This window comes from Myxine glutinosa, chromosome 10 (genome assembly GCF_964187855.1).
Source record: "Myxine glutinosa chromosome 10, kmMyxGlut1.1, whole genome shotgun sequence".
Taxonomy (NCBI): domain Eukaryota; kingdom Metazoa; phylum Chordata; class Myxini; order Myxiniformes; family Myxinidae; genus Myxine; species Myxine glutinosa.
In genome coordinates, this window is record NC_136270.1 from 118,984,334 (window position 1) to 119,008,504 (window position 24,171).

General features: G+C 43.4%; 1 protein-coding gene across 1 annotated transcript in view; it reads left to right on the forward strand.

The window, feature by feature from the left end:
* LOC137433826 (cyclic AMP-responsive element-binding protein 3-like protein 4) overlaps window positions 1–24,171 on the forward strand; it is a 34,427-nt gene that overhangs the window by 5,977 nt on the left and 4,279 nt on the right. The window contains exons 3-8 of the mRNA XM_068126208.2: window positions 2,771–2,976; window positions 9,465–9,601; window positions 15,091–15,227; window positions 18,155–18,241; window positions 18,488–18,594; window positions 19,123–19,191. Of these exons, the coding sequence (XP_067982309.2) occupies window positions 2,771–2,976; window positions 9,465–9,601; window positions 15,091–15,227; window positions 18,155–18,241; window positions 18,488–18,594; window positions 19,123–19,191 (743 nt within the window). The remainder of the gene's footprint in view (window positions 1–2,770; window positions 2,977–9,464; window positions 9,602–15,090; window positions 15,228–18,154; window positions 18,242–18,487; window positions 18,595–19,122; window positions 19,192–24,171) is intronic.

Sequence of the window (24,171 nt, forward strand, 5' to 3'; positions counted from 1 at the left end):
ATAAAAGAAGAAAAAAAAGAAGTGTATCTAGGGTGAATTACCGGGGGTAGAAAAGATCAAGGTTTTCGATGGGGGAAGATAAGAGATGGTGGTGAACAGCTGTTTTAAAGACCTGGAGAGAGGATTGGGATTGAAGGGAGTGGGGGAGTTGTTCCAGAGGTGGGAGAAAAGGGGAATGAAAGAGTGAAGGTGAGCAGAGAGCCTAGATTTTGGCAGTTTAACCATAAGAGGGTTGCAGGCAGATCTTGTGCGACCTGAAGGAATATTGGGGCGACAGAGCACAGAGAGAGCTGGGGGAGCAAGGCCGGAGAGGAGTCAGTAGAAGACAGAAAGACCACCAACCTGCCTGCGGTGAGCGAGTAAAAGGCCCTCGGAGTTAACTTCATCGCAGGAGATTCCAATGATTCTGAAAGCTTTGGTTTCAACAGCATGAAGCCGAGCTAGGTGTGAGGCAGGAGCACTCGCCCAGAGGGGGGAACAGTATTCCATTGAGCTGCGGATGAAAGCCTTGTATGTGGTGAGGAGCTCAGGTGTGCCAAGGAAGGACTTCGCACGACGGAGGATGCCCAGTCGGCGACTGGCTTTGGAGGCCAGCTTGGAAATGTGGTTTTCCCAAGAAAGATCATGGCAGATAGTGAGACCCAAAAGCTTGAGTGACAGAACTTCTTGGAGAGGATTATTCAGAAAGTAGATGGGAGGGTTTTCCAGTCGGTCCTTTCGGAGAGACATTGTAAGAGTGTGTGATTTGTCAGGATTGAAAGACATGTTCCACTTGTTTGACCAGTCTGTGATTTTTTCCAGGTCTGCAGAGAGTGAGGAGGCTGCAGACTGCCGATCTGAGGGCTAAGGAATGGAGCGGCAGATAGTGGAGTCATCAGCAAAGAGATAGAGAGGATTTTCCAGAGAGTCGGAGAGATCATTGATGAAGACCAGAAATAGCACAGGGCCCAGAACACTACCTTGGGGAACTCCAGCCAGAACAGGAAGGGGAGATGAGAGAAATCCATTCAGGGCCACACGTTGCCTTCGACCAGAGAGGAAGTCCGCAAGCCATGAGTGGAGATTTCCATGGATACCATATGAGGAGAGTTTGGTGAGCAGAGCTGGGTGCCAGACCGTATCGAAGGCACATGATATGTCAAGTGAGACAGCTCTGATTTCCTGTTTGGCATTGAGGACCTCCATCCATTGTTGAGACAGCAGAAGCAACATGTGCAGAGTAGAATGACCTGGTCTGAATCCAAATTGATGATCAGAGATCAAGCCATTGGAGAAGAGGAAGGATTTGATAGCCAAAGCAATGATGGATTCCATGACTTTGCTGATAATTGGAAGCAGGCTGATTGGTCTGTAGTTGCAAGGATCTGTTTTTGCACCTTTTTGTGTAAAGCGGTAATGTTAGCTGATTTCCAAGATGCTGGCAGATGACCTTGAGCAAAAGAGGGTGAATAGAACAGAGAGAGGGTGAGATAGAGTGGCAGAGCAGGATTTTAGGACCCGTGGGCTGATAGAGAGGATCCTTTCTGGTCTTTATAATGATGTTTTATTCACTCCAATGAAAAGGGGGGAAAAAAGGACAAAATTAGAAGGGTACTCGGTAGAGAGCATACCTCCACCAGGCTAAATAGTTTGTTTTGTATCCCACTGATAGGCCAGATCTAAGATCAAGGTTCGTGTAAGAGCTAACATTAATCACAAAAAAACTAGAGCTTCCAGGGAAGGAGAACTCAACTGAACTGACTGCACAACTTTGAAGTCCTAAATTCTTGTGCTTTTCTTAAGAGCTGAAAAAAATATGGCGGCCATTTTGACAGATCGGGTTGACATGCGATAGCAACCTTCCTTGTGTGGTAAGAGTCTCACACACCAAGTTTGATCAAAATCCATAAATATTTCTGGACGTTAAAGTCTTAACGTCGTTTCGGAGCTGAAAACAATATGGCGGCCATTTTGTGACGGATCGGGTTGGAATGCAATAGCAACCTACCTTGTGTGGTAAGGGTTAAACATTCTAAATTTGATCAAAATCTGTTAATATTTGTGGACGCTAGAGTGTTAACGTCGTTTTCATGACCAAAGACAAAATGGTCGCCTAAGTCCGCCATTTTACAACGGATCGGGCTGAAATGTAACACCAACCTGGTCGTTAGGGTAAGGATGCTGCATGTCAAGTTTGATCAGAATCGGTTGATATTTGTGGACGCTGGAGTGTTAACGTCGAAAAGTTGACACGACGACGACGACAGATGACGGACGCCGGAGGGTTCAGTTTGTGATGAACTCAACTGGACGGTAGTCCAGTTGAGTTAAAAACAGACATAAAATATATAATAAGGGGAGCGGTAGACAAGATGGGGAGAGAGAGAGGGAAGGATACAAACACAACATTTGAGAGCAGGGACAACGGGAGAAATGTGGGAGGGGGAGGGCTTTAGGGGAGGTGGGAGAGGTATAAAATGCATGGACACTGCAGGGATTTGCAGGAAAGAAGGTTTTTGGCCCCAACCCTCAATTATGAAGAATCACTTAAAATTCTCGTATAAAATATATGCCAGATTAGTCTCCCTTTGTTCTCACATTGCCGAACGTACCAAAAGTACACCCAAAAGAGTGTATGTCCAGTGATCCTGGTGTGGGGATGTTGTAATGGGTGCTGTAAACTCTGTAGGATATAGAGAGTCCAAGATGGGAGTAAAAAAATTCAAAGAACTCACATGATTTCGCATCATATATGGTAATAACAATGTGTTTCATTTGCATAACAATACAGCAGGACAATGGTGATGCTGAAAATTTGATCGACTCTCTGCTTGCCGAATCGGAGGGCTATGGTTCTCCACCAGCAAGCGACAGTGGTATATCAGAGCCAAGCCCTGAGAACTCACCTCTACCTGTGCTCAATGCTCCACCTGGCATGGATATTTCAATGACTCCTTCACCAGTTACTACCACTGCAGCCTTTGTCAACCAAGACCAGTAAGACCTTTAGACAAAGAGAGACACTTTCTGCTGTGTTTTTTACACTTTTATCACCATACTTTCCAATTCCACCAATCATAAGGAGTATATATCGGTCTTTTTATTGGCTTGGAGCATGCGGCTTCACTTCCAACACGTATTGTAGAACAGAGGTAGGTCTACAACGGCGCTCGGTAGGCTTGACCCAAAATCGAATTGGCTTGTTCTTGTCACCTGCCCACTCATTGTCATAATCAGTCCACAACTTTTTGAAATATCCTGCTACATATAGTTTTTGCCCTCATCTCTCAATGATGAAGAATCACTTTAAAATTTAAATAAAAAAAAATCCTGTAACCAGAGCTGGATCTTCACCAAAACCAAATCATTTCAACCTACAAATTTTCGTCCACATCCGTACATACTCGTAACTTATTGAGATATTGTGTTGATTGACACAGACAGACAGACAGACAGATTGGGGTGAAAACGTAACCTCCGTCTACCTTCGCTGGTGGAGATAAAGATTGGTTTTCTGTATCCTACTGTGCAACCTGTACTCAAGAACACCGAATCTGTCTCACAATATCAGCGAGCCATTTCAATGTTCAGATTTTCATCTCATAAAGGTATTCAAATATTTTTACCTCCGCCACCGAAGGTGGATGGAGGTTATGTTTTCACCCCTGTTTGTTTGTTTGTTGGTTTGTGAACAAGATATGTCAAAAAGTTGTGGACGGATTCGTACGAAATTTGGCACAGAGGTAGTATATGTGACAAGGACGAAATGATTAGATTGTGGTGAAGATTCGGATTCGGATCCGGTTAGTATAATTTTTAAGTGATTCTTCACCATTGGGAGATCGGGCCAAAAACGATACATAGTAGGATATCTCAAAAAGTTATGGACGGATTTAGACGAACATTGGTGGACCGGTTGGGTGCGTGACAAGGAAGAATCGGTTCAATTCTGGTGAAGATCTGAATAAGGATTTGGATACAAGAATTATTTAATTTTAAGGGATTCTTCACCATGGAGGGATCGGGCAAAAAGCGATATATAACATGATATTTAAGAAAAGTTATGGATGACTCATCACTAATCTAGGTGTATGAGTTGGTTAGGTGACAAGAACAAGCCGATTAGATTTTGGTTAAGGTTCGAATCCAGATCCGGCCTATCAGTGGGATACAAAACAAACTGTTCAGCCTGGCGGAGGTATGTGCTCCACCAAGTGTCGTTCTAGTTATTGATGTTTTGGCTTGTCCTCTATTGATCTTATTATTTTTTTCAAACTTCACTTTTTGACACAACTTTTATTACACAATACGAGGAGTTTTTTTCTGTTCTTTTATTGCATTGATATATGATCGAATGGTTGTTGAGGAGAGGTCGATTGAGATTATTGAATAAGATTACTGATACCCCCATTGTAGCTAAACATGCACATCAGAGTACTGGAATTGCCCCTCCAGAAAGGAGTTTGTTTGCATTACAGGGGTTGTAGGATAACTCAGTTGGTAGCGTGTTCAGCGTTGAGATATATTCACTGGGTGGACCCCTCGTTGAGATCAAATTCCAGTTAAACTGGTATTCTGCTGCAGTTCCAGGAGGAGCGCTGATTCTCAAAGCACGCCATGCTTTGGATTGGGATGCAAAGCCAGCTGTCCCATCTGCATTGTACAGACTTGGCATTTAATATGGAATTTTTTTTTTCTTGACTTGGGTCTACTTTCTTAACTCAGTATATCAATCTGCTGAGTTTCTTTTACACTTTGGTGATTTATTTATTAAAAGAACCATGTCACTGATTGTCTGTCGCAGCAAGAAGTCAACAACAGGATTATATCACAGGTGGCGTGGCAAAATGTACGGACAGGTGCATTTGACGATTGGCTTCACAGTCGGGTATACAAGGGTTGTTGCGTTCTGTATTAGTGGAAAACAACTGCTGCACATCTCCAAAAGTTATTGCCGCTTCCTCTGGAGATGGTCCGTCAACTTGACAATGCTGTTTGTCATGGAGTGGTGGCCTTACGAAATTCTGGCATGAAACAGCGTGCTATTGCTCGGCAGTATGGCATCAATCAAGGTCAGGTGTCAAATATCCTGAAACGAAATGCTCAGAGGGGTGTCCCTACTCCAATACCGAGGCCAGGACGTCCACGCAGAACCACAAGGAGAGATGATCGCCAGCTGCACCGGTTAGTCTGCAATGGCCGTACCAAGTCAGCTAATCGGCTTAGGGCTGAGTGGCAGCAACTGACAAATGTGCCTGTATCCAGAAGGCTAGTCAACCAACGACTGGTTCAAGCAGGCTATCGTGCCAGGCGTCCCCTGAGAAAGCCACGCCTGACCAGACAACACAGCCAGCGCCGATTGCAGTGGGCCAGAGAGCACCGTCAATGGCAGCCAGGACACTGAAATCACGTGACCTTCAGTGACAAGTCTAGATTTCTGGTCTATCGTCAAGATGGCCACGTCCGAGTGCACAGACAAGTGCATGAAGCCCACAACGAAGATTGTATAGTGCCAAGAGTCCAAGCTGGAGGTGGTGGGGTGACTGTTTGGGCTGCTTTTCATGCAGGGGGCAAAACTGACCTGGTTGTTCTGAATGGAAACCTGAACCAGTTCAAGTACAGGGCCATTCTGGAAGAAACATTGCTTCCATTTGCTCGTGCAGCCTTTCGAGGAAACTTTGTCTTCCAAGATGACAATGCACCGCCTCATCGTGCTCGCATGATCCAACACTTTCTTGCTGACCGTGGTGTAGAGCATATGGAGTGGCCTGCCATGTCCCCGGATATGAATCCGATCGAGAACTTGTGGGCAGAATTAACGCGTCAAATCGACAACTTGGAGCAGCAGCCGTCCTCTGTGCGTGAATTGCAGCAGGCTATTGTCACTGCATGGCAAGCGATTCCTGTCCAAACCTTGGCAAATCTCGTGAACAGCATGCCTCGACGTGTACGTGCTCTCCTGAATGCTCGTGGGGGTTACACGAAGTACTGAACTGTAATTTTACTGTCCGTAATCGCAGTCATAATTTAGCTTTTGTTTTTGTTGAAAAACAATTTGGCTAATGTGCAAAATAAAGAGATACTTCTGGAAAACGTACAGAAGTATAACACAGTACTGTCCGTGAATTGAGTTCGATATCAGTTTACATCACTTTCAAGGATCAATTTATTTGCTTCGAAATGTCAAATGTGGTTTTTGTTTCTTTTAAAGGTCACATTAACAAAATCTAGAATAATTTCAACATAATTCCAATGAACTTTTGGTTCTAAGTCGTCTTGAAAAGTAAGTTCACCCCAACAAAAAAAATATTCCATATTAAATGCCAAGTCTGTAATTTGGGAGATACATTAAACATTTTTAACCTACCACAGATTAACCTCCAAATCCAAATCACAGACTGGGCAAACAAGTGGAACATGTCTTTCAATCCTGACAAATCTCACACTCTTACGATGTCTCTCCGAAAAGACCGACTGGCCAACCCTCCCATCCACTTTCTGAACAATCCTCTCCAAGAAGTTCTGTCACTCAAGCTTTTGGGTCTCACTATCTGCCATGATCTTTCCTGGGAAAACCACATTTCAAATCTGGCCTCCAAAGCCAGTCGCCGACTGGGCATCCTCCGTCGTGCGAAGTCTTTCCTTGGTACACCTGAGCTCCTCACCACTTACAAGGCTTTCATCCACAGCTCTATGGAATACTGCTCTCCCCTCTGGTCTGGTGCTCCTGCCTCACACCTAGCTCGTCTTCAGGCTGTTGAAACCAAAGCGTTCAGAATCATTGGAATCTCCCGCGATGAAGCTAACTCCAAGGGCCTTTCACTCACTTACCGCAGGCAGGCAGGTTGGTGGTCTTTCCGTCTTCTACCGACTCCTCTCTGGCCTTGCCCCTCCCCCCCAGCTCTCTCTGGGCTCTGTCCCCCAAATATTCCTACAGGTCGCACAAGATCGGCCTGCAACCCTCTTATGGTTAAACTGCCAAAATCAAGACTTTCTGCTCACCTTCACTCCTTCATTCCTCTTTTCTCCCGCCTCTGGAACAAACTCCCTCACTCCCTTCAATCCCACTCCACCCTCCAGGTCTTTAAAACAGCTGTTCACCACCATCTCTTATCTTCCCCCATCCAAAACCTTGATCTTTTCTACCCCCGCTAATTTCACCCAAAATCCTACACTTTTTTTTTTTTGAAATACCAACTTCTGTCCTGGAAGTCCTTGGTCCCCTTGTGTTTTATACCTCTCCCCCCCCACCCCCCTTTCCCACGCCTCCTCCCCCCAAGCCCTCTCCCTCCCACACTTCTCCCTGCTCTCAAATGTTGTGTTTGTGTGCTTCCCCTTCTCTCCCCATCTTGTCTTCTGCTCCCTCTTTTTATATATTTTGTTTGTCTGGTTGATTTGTTTGTGAAATAAATGTTAGCTCTGTCACGAGCCTCGATTCAGTATACAAAAAAAAACAACAAAAAAAAAACGAAGTAGCACAATCTCCCAGAAATGCCTGCTTCTACCACCAAGTGGGATAGTAAGGATAGCCACCAGGTGGTCACACCTGGATTCAGGATTGTGCAGGCATCCATCACGCACCAGGTGTGAAGTACCTTCCAAGGGAAAGGACATCAAGTGTACCTTCCAAGGGTAAAAGGGATTCACATGACTGTAATATGTAAATGGTGAGTGAGATCTAACATCGGTTTGATCTTCGACTGATGAAGATTTTAACTCGTCAAGACAATGATGAAACCGACGACGTTGGGTCATCATGTCCACAAGACAATCACATGATGACTCCTCCTCTCTCTTTGGAGTGGCTTAGCACCTGGCATACAATACCCAAATATCTTGCTTTGCTCAAGTTGGTGGTGCCTTCGATTTTTAACGTCCCATTTGTATTTAGGTCGTGACCCTAAGTATATGCACAGGTAGGCCTACTCTCGTTAGTTGTGTAACACCACCAACACCGAAACTTCCCCTAAGCTGTGCATTAAGGTGGGTCTCCTCCATGTAGTTGTTAAAATATTCATTTAAAACATTTATTCCCCTTTAGAAAAAAATTTATTATGAGCGTCACCGCAGATTTCTATTATTATTATTTCGTATGCAATCTGTGTCTGCTGGTTGCGTCATTTCTGGGAGCGCGGCTGTGTGGCTGATGCAGTGCCCCCCTGTTTCCAGTAAGCTGGTACCGACCTCGGAAGGATGGCAGGCCCACCTGAGTCGACCCACCTGGTGTTATTTAACGGCACGACAGGTGCCATAATTCAAGACACTATGATCTTGAGCTCGCCACCTTAAGCGTAATGCCAATATCTGGCTTAGCAGATTTCTATAAGATTAAAGGAGTTTTTTTGGTCAAGCCCCCAGTCTACCAAATCATAAACGATGTCGAAGCAACTTTCACTTCCTTCTCAATCCCGAAGAACTAAAACTGAAATGAATGTGAAAACTTTGTGAAACGCCGGAAATCTACTATGTAAGAGAGATGTCTGTCTGTCTGTGTCGCCATTTTTCTCGGAGATGGATGAACGGATCATCGTCAAACTTTCAGAGGTTCATCAATGAGCGCCTGGGAGTGGTTTAGGCAAAAAATATAAAAAATTATGGAAAAAAAAAAATCGTTTTTTTTGGAGTTAAAAAAACAAACAAATCGCTCGATCGTGCCGAAGCCTTTTTGAATTAATGACAGTTATATACAAGTACACATTCGCATAAATAAATACAAAACAATCACCAGAAAATGGCCTTAAAACGATCATTCATTCATTCATATTCACCAGACATTTGAATACAAATAAATCAAACAATTCCGGAAGTGTACGAATTTGGTAGTACGGCTTCTTCTTCTTCCTGATCGGCATCACACTTAACTCAGAAACGTGATGAACGCCACATTCAACCACCAGCATATATATGAACCCCCTTCCTCTCCTGCCTCCCCCCCTACCCACCTCCCTTCCCCCCCCCCCCACTCCCCTTACTCCCTCCCTCCCCCTTCCCCCTCCCCCCTTCTCCACTCCCCTTCCCCCCTCTCTCCTCCTTCCCCACTCCCCTTCCCCCCTCTCTCCTCCTCCCCCCCTCTCTCCTCCTTCCCCCCTCTCTCCTCCTTCCCCCCTCCCTCCTCCTCCCCCCCTCTCCCCCATCTCCCCTCCTCCCCCCCTCACCTCCCCTTCCCCCCCTACCCTGCCCTTCCCCCCCTCCCCTCCCCCTCCCTCCCTCCCTCCCTTCCCCCACCCGGCAACGCCGGGTACTTCTGCTAGTACTAAATAAAGTAAGTTGAAACCTATAGCAAGTTCACTGAAGTTTAGCTCAATACGTTTAAGTGCATGTACTGTAAATACACATAATCAATACAATTACCAATCTAAGATTGCAAAATTACCAACTTTGTTGTAATTTACTATGATGATGGTTATCATTTCTATGCTGTTAATGGAAAGGAATGTTATTTAAGATTTAGATGTTTTTTTTCTTCCTCTCCTTCTCCCTGATAGAAATATTTACATTGAGGATGAAGGGAGAACTGGGCCTTGTCCATGGCCTGTATCCATGGAGGATCGAACATACTGCCAACCTATGACCTCTGCTGACGAAGACCACACAACTTGCCAAAACCCTACAACTACCCCAGGTTGTTCATCAGTGTAATCTAAATTTAACAAGCGTCAAACTTATTTGTTTCATAATAAGTTACGTGACGATGAATGGAAGTCTTTCAGATCACGGGGTTTCATTGTAGCCGAAAGCTCATGGAGGAGCTGCGTGACAATGGGTGAGAATCAATGCACTCAGTACAGAGTGAGACACAGACAGATGAAGGATGTACAAACAAGGAAGAACAGCATGTGTACAAAAAGGCTGGGATCAGTGAGAATGAGAAATGTAATGGTAGCTACGACAGACAATATAAGATGATGGTAGGTGACCATGTTGGTGGAGTCAGGAAGGTGATTCCATTCATTGGAAATAACTAGGGCATGCCCGTACTATATATATATATCTAAAATTATATCCCCCCCCTCTATTTACATGAAATGGTTTGGTCCAAAGCGAACGGCTTGCGAGTGGTGACAATCCCCCCCCTCTATTTACATGCAATGGTTCGGTCCAAAGCGAACGGCTTCCGGAGTTTGGTAAAGAAATCGCCATCGCGTACACAAACGCGCAGGAAAGCGAATGAATCGCAAATTCGTTTTTATTAGTTGTAAAACATAGTTTAACGCCAACATAGTTTGCAAACGTGAAATAAATGAATACGCTCTCAAATGTGCCATCCGAGGCAGAGTGTGCCCGCCACGTTCGGCACACGCGATCGTTCGCTGCTCTCTGATTGGTTGAATCGTTTTTTGGACATAGCTCGGTAAGTAATTGTCCGATTAATATGAAACCTTGAAAAGGCACATCCTCGGGTCCCCAGCAATATACCTGGCAAGTTAAAAGTATATCGGACCCGTGGTTGTCGAGAAACAGCGGTCACAGACAAACGTACAGACGTACAGACAGACAGACAGAGATTACTGGAATTATAGATAGATGGAACCAGGGAGAGGAGGTGAGCAGAAGGTAGGACTTGAGGGTGATAACAAAGGAAAGGTGACTGGATACGCGTGCAAGACCTGATAGGGTTGGGAAGGGACAAATGACTTGCAGGGCAGGTTGGGTAAAAACTGATGTCGGGTGGTAGAGGACTCACCATCAGGTCACCAACTCGTCTGCAATGGGAAAGGGGTAGTCTATGCACTTCTTCCTCCTGCAGGAAGATTTCTCCAATGAATTAACATTCAGCGTTAGGGAATCTTGTGCAAGCAAGTATTTTAGGCTTTAGTCTTGGGCTGTGTGCTTGTCTATTGAGAAATGCTTTTCAGGCATTAACACATTATGACACAGTTAAACACATGCACTTTAGTCAAAAAACACCAAAATACATGGTCTACAATGAATACAAAAAACTACAATGATTAGTCCCAAGTCGGACAGACGCCTGTCTCCCAATTGAGGGCAGTTGTAGTCGGGCTGCATTAGGTGATAAAGATGTTCTTTTTTTTCTTTTTTTATATGCAGAATCGAGGCTCGTGTAAGAGCTAACACATTGAACATGAAAACATGCACAAACACATAAAACATGCAACAAGAAAGAGCAATCAGAGATTGCAAACCCTCACCAGGATGTATTTCAGTGGTTTTTAAGGCTTTTGTGTTAAAACAAATATGGCGGCCGAATCACGTGACCGATGTCATCATTATATATTTTTATAAACTAATTTATTCCTAGATTATGCTCAAGAAATTTCATCTTGATCGGATGAAGTTTTGTACTTGTCGAATTATGACGTCATAATGGAGGCACCTATGACATCATCATTAACATATTTTATTCCCCATGGAGCGTTCTTTACAATGAGCAATGTCTCAATTTTTTCTATTCAGCGCTTTCAGAGATATAGAGGTGCAAAGTTTTTCGTTTTTTCTAAGATGGCGGCCGAACCACGTGACCTATGACGTCATAATTATCATTAAAAAATTATACAGGTGGAGTTGCACCTATGGTGAAAATTTCCTGTCAATCGGACCAACGGTTGCAGAGAAAATCATATATATTCTGTGCAGACAAACAATAAAATATACAGACAAACAAACAGACAAACGGACTCAAATGCAATACCCTCTCCTCAGGTGAGGGTAATGAAGGGAGCGAGAGACAAGAGGGGGGGGGGGGGGGGGAGAGCGAGAAGCACACAAGCACAACAACAGTAGAGAACAGGGACGTCGGTAGATCTGTGGAAGGGAGAGGGCTGGGGGGAGGGGGGAGGGGTACACGGTACAAAGCAAATGAACATTACTAGGAATTTCAGGAAAGAAGTTGGGGATTGAAAGAGGTGGATTTGGGGTGTTTCTTCGGGGGTCTTTAAGGATCTTAGGGGTCTTAAAAGGTCTTAAGGTTATAAAGGGTCGGGTCTTAGAGTTCTAAGGGGTCTTAAAGATCTAATGGGTTTTAGGGGTCTCAAGGATGGTCATATAAATGTGTGGTCATATAGATTCCTTCAGGCTCTACTGTATATAATGAAGACAAAATAAGTCTACAATGGTTAGCTGACAAAGGATATCTCACAAAGAACCTCTAAAACACACATTGTGAAGAGTACCAGCAAGCAAAGTGAAGAAGAACAATTTGTATAATCCTTCCACATCATCAATGACGTCATCACATTGGATTGATCAAACAAGGAAAATGACGCCAAGGGGATGGGGAGACGATGAGGACTGTACTGCATGATGTAGTGTAGCAACTGAGGACATCCTCGGAAGGCCTTGGCTCTATGGAGTATCCCAAGACACTACCCAGACCTGGGAAGCAATTTGTAGACGTGATTGGCCCAGGTAAGGTCATGGCTGATCGTAGGATCGTGCATCTCTATCAGAAGTAGATGACCGAAATAAAATGGAGTGTTAGCCAGACTGCAGTGTTAGTGCGTTGGACTTGTCAGAAGCTTCTCTATTTTGTCTGCATGAAGACCACCTCGATTTGTTTGTCCACCAGAGTGAGATAGCATGACGATACTTCAAGATCATTGTGATAATACTACATTACTCAGTTACAACCCATTCAAAAGCGATACATTGATCCATTCCTCCCACTTCCCTCTAGGCAGGTTCACGATGTCAATAAATTATATTTCGTTCAAAATCATGGTAGATTAGCAAACCTATACATTTTTGGAAAGGTTATAGCATAACGAAACTAAAAATCAATGTTTACATTTGGAGAGATATCTGTATGGCGGCCATTTTGGATTTTCAAAATGGCCACTGTAAAATACATATTTTGTTCTATTTCTGCCTCTAATTACCCTAAAAACTTTAAAATATATACTAAACCTATATTTTCAGGGACAAGGAATCCAATGAAAGTATCAAATTAGTGCTATGGGGAATGGTAAGACACGAATCAAAGGTTTTGAATTGCAAAATACTGTCTTTATATTCGCGATAAGTTGCATAATCAAATACATGTTATCATTTTGTACAGGCAGTTAATAACATCAAAATGTGTCACAATAATTCATATCACCAAACATACACAGGCAGTCAGCAAAATCATATATACACATGCGGTCAGTATAACTTCGCATCTACACAGGCAGTCGATGACAAAATATACACAGGCAGTCAATGGCATCAAACATACACGATTACAGAATATGCCATTTAGAGTTCGTCATCACTGTCCTGTGTGTCGTATCCGACAATATCGTCCGCATCGTTTTCACAGTCCGTTCCACACAAGCAAAGGTCGGTCAAATTGATTGGCAAATCGAATTGGTCGAATGGTCGATCGAATCGAATTCGATGAATCGAATCGAATCGATCGAAGCGATTGGTCGAATGGTCGAATGGAATTGGTCGATTGGTCGAATTGGTCGAATCGAATTGGTCGGAATTGGCAAATGTAAACATTGATTTTCAGATTTTCCATGTAATAACGTTTCCAAAAATGTATAGGTTTGCTAATCTACCATGATTTTGAACGAAAAAACATAGTGAACCTGACTACTCCTTCCCCCTACAAAATAACAAGAGTAAGCAAATAACCAAATATGATGCATTTATTTGCATTGAGATAAAGATCTTGTGAATATGCATAATTGTGAAGTACAAGCACTGTAATTAGAAATAGATTTATACGATATGCATATACAGTGCCTTCAGATAGTATTCACACCCCTTGACTTTTTGACCCTTGACCCGAGTCAATACATCGTAGAAGCGCATTTGGTAGTGATGTAATTACAGCTTCGAGTCTTCTGGGATATGTCTGTATCAAGGTTGCACATCTGGATTTGGGGAATTTCTCCCATTCTTCCATGCAGTTTTGCTCTGGCTCTGTCAATTTGGATGAGGGGGGTCATTGTCCTGTTGGAACCTCAATATTTGCCACAGTCTAAGGTCTTTTGCACTCTGAAGCAGGTTCTCCTTAAGGACTTGGCTCCATTTATTGTTCCCTCTATCCTTAAAAGTCTCCAAATACCTGCCACTGAAAACCATCCCCAGAGCATGATGCTGCCACCAACCTGCTTCATGGTAGGGATGGTGTGAGATGGGTGATGAGCTGTGCTCGGTTTCCGTCAGACTTAGCGCTTTGCATTCAGGCCAAAGAGTTCACTTTTCATCTCATCAGACCACAGAATATTTTTGCCTCATGCTCTCAGTCTTTCACGTGCCTTTTTGCAAACTCAAAGCATGTTGTCATGTGCCTTTTTTTCAGGAGTAGCTTCCGTCTGACCACTCTCCTATAAAGCCGAGATTTGTGAAGTACTCTAGAGACTGTTGTCCTTCTGGCAGGTTCTCCCATCTCAGCCAAGGAACTCTGAAGTTCTGTCAGAGTGGTCATTGGGTTGTCGGTCACCTCCCTGACCAAGGCCCTTTTTGCCCGGTTGTTCACTTTGGTCGGATGGTCAGCGCTCGGAAGAGTCTGGGTAGTTCCATCTTCTTTCCATTTCCTAATGATGGAACTCATTGTGCTTTTGGGAACCTCCAACACTCTAGAAATTGTTTTATACCCTTCCCCAGATCTATGTCTCCTCACAATTCTATCTCCGAGTTTTACTAACAATTCCTTGAACTTCATGGTAGAGTTTCTGCTCTGACATGCACCATCAACTGTGGGACCTTGTCTAGAAAGGTGTGTGAAAGAAAGGTGTGTAGAAACTAAATCATGTCCAATCCATTGAATTGGCCACAGATGGACTCCAGTCAAGGTGTAGAGACATCTCAAGGATGATCAAATTGAGCTCATGTGCATCCAATTTCCTTTGGAGTGTCATAGCAAAGAGGTTGAATACTTATTGACTGAAGACATTTAAACTTTTTATTTTTAGTTATTTGCAAAGATTTAAAAAAAAAATTCCACTTTGAGATTATGGGGTATTATGTGTAGATCATCGACAAAAAAATCTCAATTTAATCCATTTTAAATTCAGGTTGTAACACACCAATATGTGAAAAAAGTCAAGGTGTGAATACTTCTGTGGGGGCACTGTAATTTGTTTTGCAATGTTATGTTTAAAAATGCACAGTTCCCTTTCATCACAATTTATACTGCGATGTCATTTTGTACCACAGACGATTGGGAAGCTGAACCATTACTCTCAGATGCTTCCCTCATTATGAAATCACTTCCAACTCTCACGGCTGCTCTGCGGTCCAGTCGGCAGCTCTTCTGCTTGTCCAGCTCTGACACGTTTCCAGAGCCTAATATGGTGAGAATCTTTTTTTTACCTGCAGAGGTCAAGGCTCATGAAAGACTGGACATTGATGATTGTTGACACTGTTCTGACCTTTTTGGCTGTTTTTTATTTAATTTTTGTTTTTTTGTATACAAAGTCAAGGCTCAAGGAAAAGCTAGAACACAGAACGGATCAGGACGCAACAGAACAAAAGGAACAGCAGAAAAAGGGGGGACATGCCAAAACAATAGGGCCGAGGGACAAAATATACGGAGACAAACAAACAACGGATGTGGGTAAGAATGAGGAGTAGAGGAGGATGGCAGTGAGTGGATATAAGATGCATACAGAAGCAAACTCTCAAGAAGGAAAAATTGGAAATTTGAGTGGGAGGTGGGTGGGGAGTGGTTTAACGGGAGTAGAAAAGATCATGGTTTTGGGTGGGGGAATCTGAGATGGTGTTGGGCAGCTGTCTTGAAGAATTGGAGGGAAGAATGAGATTGATATGGATGTGGAGGTTAATTCCACAGGTGGGGGGAAAGAAGAATGAATGAGTGTGGGTGAGCAGTAATTCTGGATTTTGGGAGATTCACCAGACGTGAGTTGCAGATGGACCGCATATGCCATGCAGAAACCTGGGGGGGACAAAGCAAGGAGACGGAGGAGGGTGCAAGAACAGAAAGGAGGTGGTAGAAGACAGAGACAGCTGACCTGTCTGTCTGCTATGGCAAAGTTATAGGCGTATAGACTCAGCATCAGCATGTCAGATTCCATTGATATTGAAGCCCTTGGTTTCCACGGCATCAAGCTGAGCAAGGTGTGAGGCAGGGGCGCCAGCCCAGAGGGGAGAGCAGTACTCCATCAAGCTGCGGATGAAGGCCTTGTTGATGGATAAACGTTCAGGTGTGCCAAGGAAGGTGGGATGCCCAATTATTGGCTGTTGTGTAAATATAAAGAAGAAAATGAGTTTTTTTAAAGTGTTTCCAGTGGTAATTTACTTGATGATGACTTTAAATCAGATGGCACCGAGTTTTGTCTTGTCATGTGCTACTTATTAGTGAGGGATTCACCCACATGAGGGATTCATGGGGCCGATCTCTCTCACCAATGACGAGCGTCCAACCTGAATGGCACCAGCAAAGATTGCATGTTTGTCTAGTTTGTTGGACTTGCATACAACTTACTGTAGCAACTACAAAGCAGGGAAAAACGGAATAATACTTCACAGCAAACTGAGCATGGGTTATGGCGAACAAAAGCTGATCGACACTGCAGACACTCCACCTGTAAGTGGTGATTAAATTGGAAGAATGCTCATGTGCTCATAGCCTACCCAAGCAGAAACTTAGATTCGGTTATAGTTTATTTATTTATAGTCATTTTAAACAAGGGTTACTTAAACGTCCAGGATTATGGCGTCATGCAAAATCTGCCAATTGGCCTGTTTAGCATTCCCATCTGAACACTTAGCTCATGGTGCTGGGACTGAGATTCAAGGCCTAAACTCTGTTCTTCGCTTCTCCCATATGTGGAACTGTCTTCCAGAGGCTCTGCTATCCCATTCTCCCCTTGAGATTCATGAAGGGAGTGACCAGCCATTCACGCCATCTCCCATCCTTACCCACAATCTTTATTAGGACCATTAACCCTTGCTAACCCAACCATTTTACTTTGTGTGTGTCGTGTCGTGTCGTGTCGTGTATGTGTATGTGTGCGCATGCCTGTCTCTTCATTCCATCATTTATTGAGTCCAGGGGTTTCCCCGCTACTTCACTGACAATTCATAACCTCCATCACCCTACTCTTCCATAAGCCTCAATTTCCCAGAAAAATGTAGGACCAATAATCGTGGAGCTCACCTGGCTCGTTGCCAAAGTGGAGGGATGGATCAGGGTGAAAATAAGAGCTGGATTTAGAATATACATTTTAGGTCAGGTAGTATTGACATGATGTTCACAGTAATGTAACTCGCTGCTGTATATAAGTCTTAGTTTGAGATATTACCAACTTCCAGTATGATAGTCACTTCCTGGTGTTTAAATTAGCCCTATTTGATAAGGTTCAACTCTAAGGTGTCTATAATTAATATTTTTGAGATATTGTCTACATTCTGTATTATGACATTACTCGTGGTTTTTGGATCAGCTTATTTTTATCAAACCATAAGTAGTCAATAATGTATTTTAAAGTTTCCCAATGATCGGTTAAGCGGTTTCAGAGAAGGTGAATTTTAAAGGTTTTCCTTTGATTTAATATGGCTGCCAGACCTTTGACCAATGACAATATTGTTATAAAATTATATTTCCTACATGTCGTCGATCACAAATTTAAAGTTTCGCATTGATCAGTTAACCAGTTTCAAAGACGAAGGTTTCTAAATGTTTTCCTATAATCCAATATGGCTGACATACCACATGACTGATGACATCAATGTTAACTAACTTAATTTCCCTTGGGTAGTTTATCACAAATTTAAGGTTTCGTATCGATCAGTTAAGCGGTTTGAGAGAAGAAGATTGTTAAAGGTTTTCCTGTCGTATAAAATGGCGGCCAAACTAGATCGAAATTCAATTACAATTGTGACCTTTAAACCTCACGATGTATTTATGTTTGGAATCTCACTTTTAAAACGATATCCAAAATTGGTCACATGATCATTACTAGTTGATGGGTACAAGTTAGGTAACTCTCTTAAACAACCATCACCGTATCACAGCAAACACAAGACAACTCCAAAATGATGAGCACTAAATATGGAGATAAAGAAACGGAGCACTCACATCAAATAATTTAGCTGATCAAATGTGCACGTGCAAATGGATTGTACATGTACGTACATGAATGCACCATTCATATTTAGAAACTGATCATATAATAATGTAGAAATTGCAATTTTTGTACCAATGCATCCACACTTGCCTACAACACGACTGTAATTTATAACCTGTTTGTGAGTGCAGCTACATGATATGACTCTGACTGATGAAGAGAAGAAGTTGCTGGTCCAAGAGGGTGTCGTTTTACCAGCACATGTACCCCTCACCAAGGTGAATTTTACCAACACCATAAACAATTGCACACCATCAGCAATAAAGTGCCACAAATAAGAATTGGTTGTTGCTGAAGCCAGTTTTCGCTACACTCCAATACAATGATCGATTGTACCCACAACACACCCAATGAAAATGGCAGTTCCTCAAGCCTATCGTTGCTGTATGTTCGTGTGAGCAATTTCTCATTCTGATCATTCCTTTGTGTTTGTGTCTGCTATTCCTCTCGGTTTGCACGAGGAGACAGAGGAACGACTCCTGAAGAAGGTTCGTCGGAAGATCCGTAACAAGCAGTCAGCACAGGAGAGTCGTCGGCGCAAGAAGGAGTACGTGGATGGACTGGAGAGCCGGTACAACCACAACATTGTTCAATAATCTACATCACTACATCAGTAATATAATTTTATATATTTATATATTCGTTTCTTGCATCACTTCAGCTACAATGAAGTATATATATACATACGTACTGTTTACGAGATATGTATATATTTACGATATAAATATATTTATATATAAATATATTTATATATTTATATATTTATATATTTATATAAATATAAATATATTTCTATAATATAAATATATTATATAAATAAAATATATTTATATATATATATTTTATTATATTTATTATATTTATTATATATTTATTATATATAAATATATAATTTATTATATTTATTATAATTTATTATATTATATATTTTTTTAAAATAAAAAAATTAATTTTATATAATAAAATATAAATATATTTATATAAATATAAATATATTTATAAATTTACGAGATATGTTTACGTAGTTTATATACTGTATATATATATATACGTACTGTTTACGAGATTGTTTCAAAATGTTTGCCCCCACCCATGTCAGAGTTGCCACTTGTACCACCCATAACTACGAGCTGCAGAGGAAGGTGCATCACCTGGAACAGCAGAACACGTGAGCTTTTCATTATGTTTAGAAAAGTGCAGTACTGTACTAGATATCACTTGATGTGTAATCATTAGAATTCTTTGAAACCCCTCAGGGTTTGACAAAAAAATGAAATTTATTGAAACTCAACAACATGCAGTATATTATTAACCACAGAGAAATGTCATTTGAAAACGTTTGATACATGTTAGAATTGGCAAGCAATTCCAGCTCATGATCCTCACTGCACCTTCTGAGTGTTTCCATCGTGCAGCAGCTTCACACTGTTTCCATACAGCGTGAAGCCGAGCGAGGTGTGAGGCAGGAGCACCAGCCCAGAGGGGAGAGCAGTACTCCATTGAGCTGCAGATGAAAGCCTTGTATGTGGTGAGGAGCTCAGGTGTACCAACGAAGGACTTCACACGGCGGAGGATGCCCAGTCGGCGACTGGCTTTGGAGGCCAGCTTGGAAATGTCGTTTTCCCAGGAAAGATCATGGCAGATAGTGAGACCCAAAAGCTTGAGTGACAGAACTTCTTGGAGAGGATTGTTGAGAAAGTAGATGGGAGAGTTGTCTCATCAGTCTTTTTCGGAGAGAAATAGTGAGAGTGTGAGATTTGTCAGGAATGAAAGACATGTTCCACTTGTATGACCAGTCTGTGATTTTTTTTCCCAGGTCTGCAGAGAGTGAGGAGGCTGCAGACTACCGATCTGAGGGATGAGGTATGGAGCGGCAGAGAGTGGAGTCATCAGCAAAGAGATAGAGAGGATTTTCCAGAGAGTCTGAGAGATCATTGATAAAGACCAGAAAACGCACAGGGACCAGAACACTGCCTTGGGGAACTCCAGCCTGAACAGGAAGGGCAGATGAGAGAAATCCATTCAGGGCCACACGTTGACTACGACCAGAGAGGAAGTCCGCAAGCCATGCATGGAGATTTCCATGGATACCATAGGAGGAGAGTTTGGTGAGCAGAGCGGGGTGCCAGACCATATCGAAGGCACATATGTCAAGTGAGACAGCTCTGATTTCCTGTTTGGCATTGAGGACCTCCATCCATTGTTGAGACAGCAGAAGTACAGAGTAGAGTGACCTGGTCTGAATCCAAATTGATGATCAGAGATCGAGCTATTGGAGAAGAGGAAGGATTTGATGTCAGAAGCGATGATTTATTCCATGACCTTGCTGATGATTGGGAGCAGGCTGATTGGTCTGTAGTTGCAAGGATCTGATTTTGCACCTTTTTGTGTAAAGCAGTGATGTTGGCTGATTTCCAAGGAGATGTTAGATGACTTTGAGCAAAAGAGCAGGTGAAGAGAACAGATCGAGGGTGTGATAGAGCAGCAGAGCAGGATTTTAGGACCCGTGGGCTGATGCCGTCTGGTCCAGTTGCAGAATCAGAGTCGAGGTTTGACAAAAACTTCTCCACCTTGTCAAGAGAGAAGGACATAGAGTCCAGGAGCAACTGGGTTCGACTGGGTACGGTGGATACAGAGAGAGATGGGTTCGGGACACAAGATTTTGAGGCAAATACAGCGTTGAGGCATTCAGCATTTTCACGTGCAGTGCCAGCTGTGTAGCCATTTGAGGTAAGGGAGGGGATGGAAGGGGAACAAACACCAGAAACAGATTTGACAAGACACCACAGGGATTTGGAGGGGGGGGGGGGGGGGGGCGGGACAGGTTTGAGAGTTCAGTCATGAGAGTAGAGAGATAATGTTTCCTGGCTCTCCTGAGGGTGAGATGTGCGAATGGTTCGGTGGATGTGCGGAGTATCGTTGAGAGAGTGGAAAACAAATGATGAATTGCGAAAGATGATGGGAATAGAGCCTGTGATGGATGCTGTGAAGAGAAACAGGTTGAGATGGTTTGGTCATGTGTTGAGGAAGGATTGAAAGTGACTGGTAGAGAAGAGTGATGGAAATGAATGTAGAAGGAAGTAGAGGACGGGGAAGACCGAGAAGGACTTGGCTGAAGGTGGTGGAAGAAGAAATGCGGGCAAAGGGGTTAACAAGGAGCGATGCAGAAAATAGGGCAAAATGGAAAAGATTGTCATGGGGCCTGCAAGGCTAACCTCCACTCTGGCAGGGAAAATGGCCTTAAAATGCCTGTTGTTGTTGTTGCTCTCCTGAGGGTAGACACACACTTGTTCCGGGCTTTGTGAAAGGAACTGAGATTGCCTTCAGTTGGATTAGCTTTCCATGAGGTGAAGGCAAGTTGTTTCATGGCAACTGCCTCACCACAAGATTCAGTGTACCATGGATGGGAGGAAGGGTAAGACAACTGAAGACGAGATGGGATAAATCTGTGCATGAGAGAGAGCAGTTTACTTTGGAAGAATTCCCAGGAAGAATTGATGTCAGAGGCAGTAGAGATGGGAGACCAGTCCAGAAGATGTATGGCTGCTTGAAGACCGTGCCAGTCGGCCTGAGTGAAATGCCAGACTCGTTGACGCTGAGGAGGCTCTCTGAGAATGGCCAAAGAGATATCCACTTTAACAAGCACATGATCAGAAGAACCGATTGGAGCAGAAGAAGAGCAGCAGACATTTGCTGGGAAGTTTGTCATAAACAAGTCTAGAAGAGAAGATACTCCATTGACTGAGATCCGGGTTGGGTAATTGACAGATTGTGTCAGTCCCAGTGAGTCACAGAAGTCCTTTGCTGAGGTGCCATGGCTGGTGTGAGAGGTACCCACACCCAGCCAGCATTATCCAACTTCTCCCAGTATTTCTAGCAGAGTTGTAGCCTCTCTTCAGCAGTTCAGGAGTGCCCACCATACTTGAGTGAATATTAACCATTCTAACCCCCCAATAAAAAAGCAGCATCACTCAAAATGCCCAGCTGGTTAGTTTATATTGAACCGCCAAGCAAGCCGATTGGTTCATCGTCATCAATAAAATCTATTTAAGAGAAAATTCCAAAAGGTCATGAATCGCAACCTGGAATCTTACCTGGATACGTTTTAGTACTGGGTGTAATTAACTCGCAGACAGAAGAGAACAAATTCCCCTGTCGGTAAAGCTTTGGAGGACAGCTCTGCAATGTGGTCATCCCAGGAAATATCATAGCTGATGTTGAGGCCTAGAGTTTCAAGCGACTGAACCAAGTGGATGAGCAAGGAAAATATCACTTCTATCATTTCAAAGCAATAGGGTGAGATTGTGGGATTTTCCAGGATTGAAGAACATGTTCCATTTATCAAACCAGAGTCTTATAATTTCCATATTAGCAGAGAGACACAGCTGCTGTCTGCCTATCAGAAGAATGTGGGTACTGCATGACACAATGTGAACTCATCTGCAAAAATGAAGAGGATTTTCCAGAGCGTCAGAGAGGTCATTACTATGAAAGAGGATCAAGACTGGGATAAAATCACTGCCTTGGGGAACTCCGGCTTCCATTGGGAGAGGGGAGGAGAGAGTTTCATTGATGGCAACATATTAACTGCATGAGTGGAGGAAGTCAGAAATCCAGGAATGAAGGCGGTCTTCCATGCCACAGGCAGAAAGCTTGGAAAAACCACCTTTAGAGGCCATTTTCCCCCACAGAGCAGGGGTTGGCCTTTTTTGGGCACCGTGGTCCCCTTTTTGAAGCAATGTTTTATGGCCGGATGCCCTTCCTCCCGCCAACCCTGTTAGTCGCCTTTTGCGACACACAGGGAATTACCAGAGTACTGGTACTCAATTTGCCGACCTCGGAAGGATGACAGGCCGAGTCAACCCCCCTGGCGTTAATTCAGCGATCGACCGGGATTCGAACCCAGGATCCTAGGATCCCAAGCCTGCACCCTAACCGCTAAGCCAAAACCAGGCTTGGAAAGCAAAACAGAATTCCAGACTGTATTGAATGCTTGAGACATCTCCACAGACAGTCCTCACCTCATGTTTGAGATTGAGGGCCTCCATCCATTGCAAAGAGAGGAGCAGAAGAAACATGTCTAGAGTTGAGTGACCAGAGCAGAATGCAATCGATGGTCAGAGATCTGGTTGTTTGAAAATAGGAAAGATGACATCGGAAGCCATGGTGGATTTCACGACTTTGTTTGTAATTGGAAGCAAATTCACTGGCCTGTAGTTAGTAGGGTCTGTTTTTACACTCTTTGTGTGGATAGGAGTGATGTTTGCTGACTTCCATACAGAGGGGACGTGGCCAAAAGAGAATGATGGACTGAATGGGGCATGGACACAGAGCAAGATGGGCTGGGTACACAGGATTTGTCGACAAAGACAGAATTTCAACATTCTGCCTTATCTCGGACAGAGTCTGCATTACAGCTGTTGGAGGTGATGAATGGGATGGAGGGGGAGCATACACCAGAGACGGAATTGAAAAGGCACCTCCATGACTTGGAGGAAGGAGAATGGTTGAAGAGTTCAGCCTTGAGATTTGCAACATCATGTTTCCTGGCCTGTCTCAGGATAGAAACACACATGTTGCGAGCCTTCCTGAATGAAAGAAAGTTAACCCTCGTTTGGTTAGCTTTCCAAGCTGAGAAAGTAAGCTGCTGAACTGCAACCACCTCTTCACAGGATGTACCAGAGTACCAGAGTCGAGAGGATGGATTGGAAAGTCACAGACGGGATGGAAATAAACAAGTACACAAGAGAAAGTAGACTTTTGTAAAAGTATTCCAATGTGAATATATATATCAAGTGGTGTGGGAATGGTGGGCCAATCTTTTTGTGAGGACTGATTGAACTCTCTACCAGTTGACCTGTGCAAACAGCCATATGTTGTGTCATTGAGGTTGCTCTCTTTTAATGGCTGGAGAAATATGGGTTTTGACAAGAAAGTGATCAGAAGAGCCAATGGGGATGGAGATGGAACAAGAGAGATTTGAAGGAACGTTAGTCATTACTAGGCCCAGGGGAGAAGACGTACCAATAGGAGAAATCCGGGTTGGGAAGTTTACAGATTGGCTCAAAGCCTCGGAGTCGCAGAAGGCCTATGCTGAAATGCCATGGCTGATTGTTGTCGAGCCAACAACCAAGTAGCTGGCATGGTG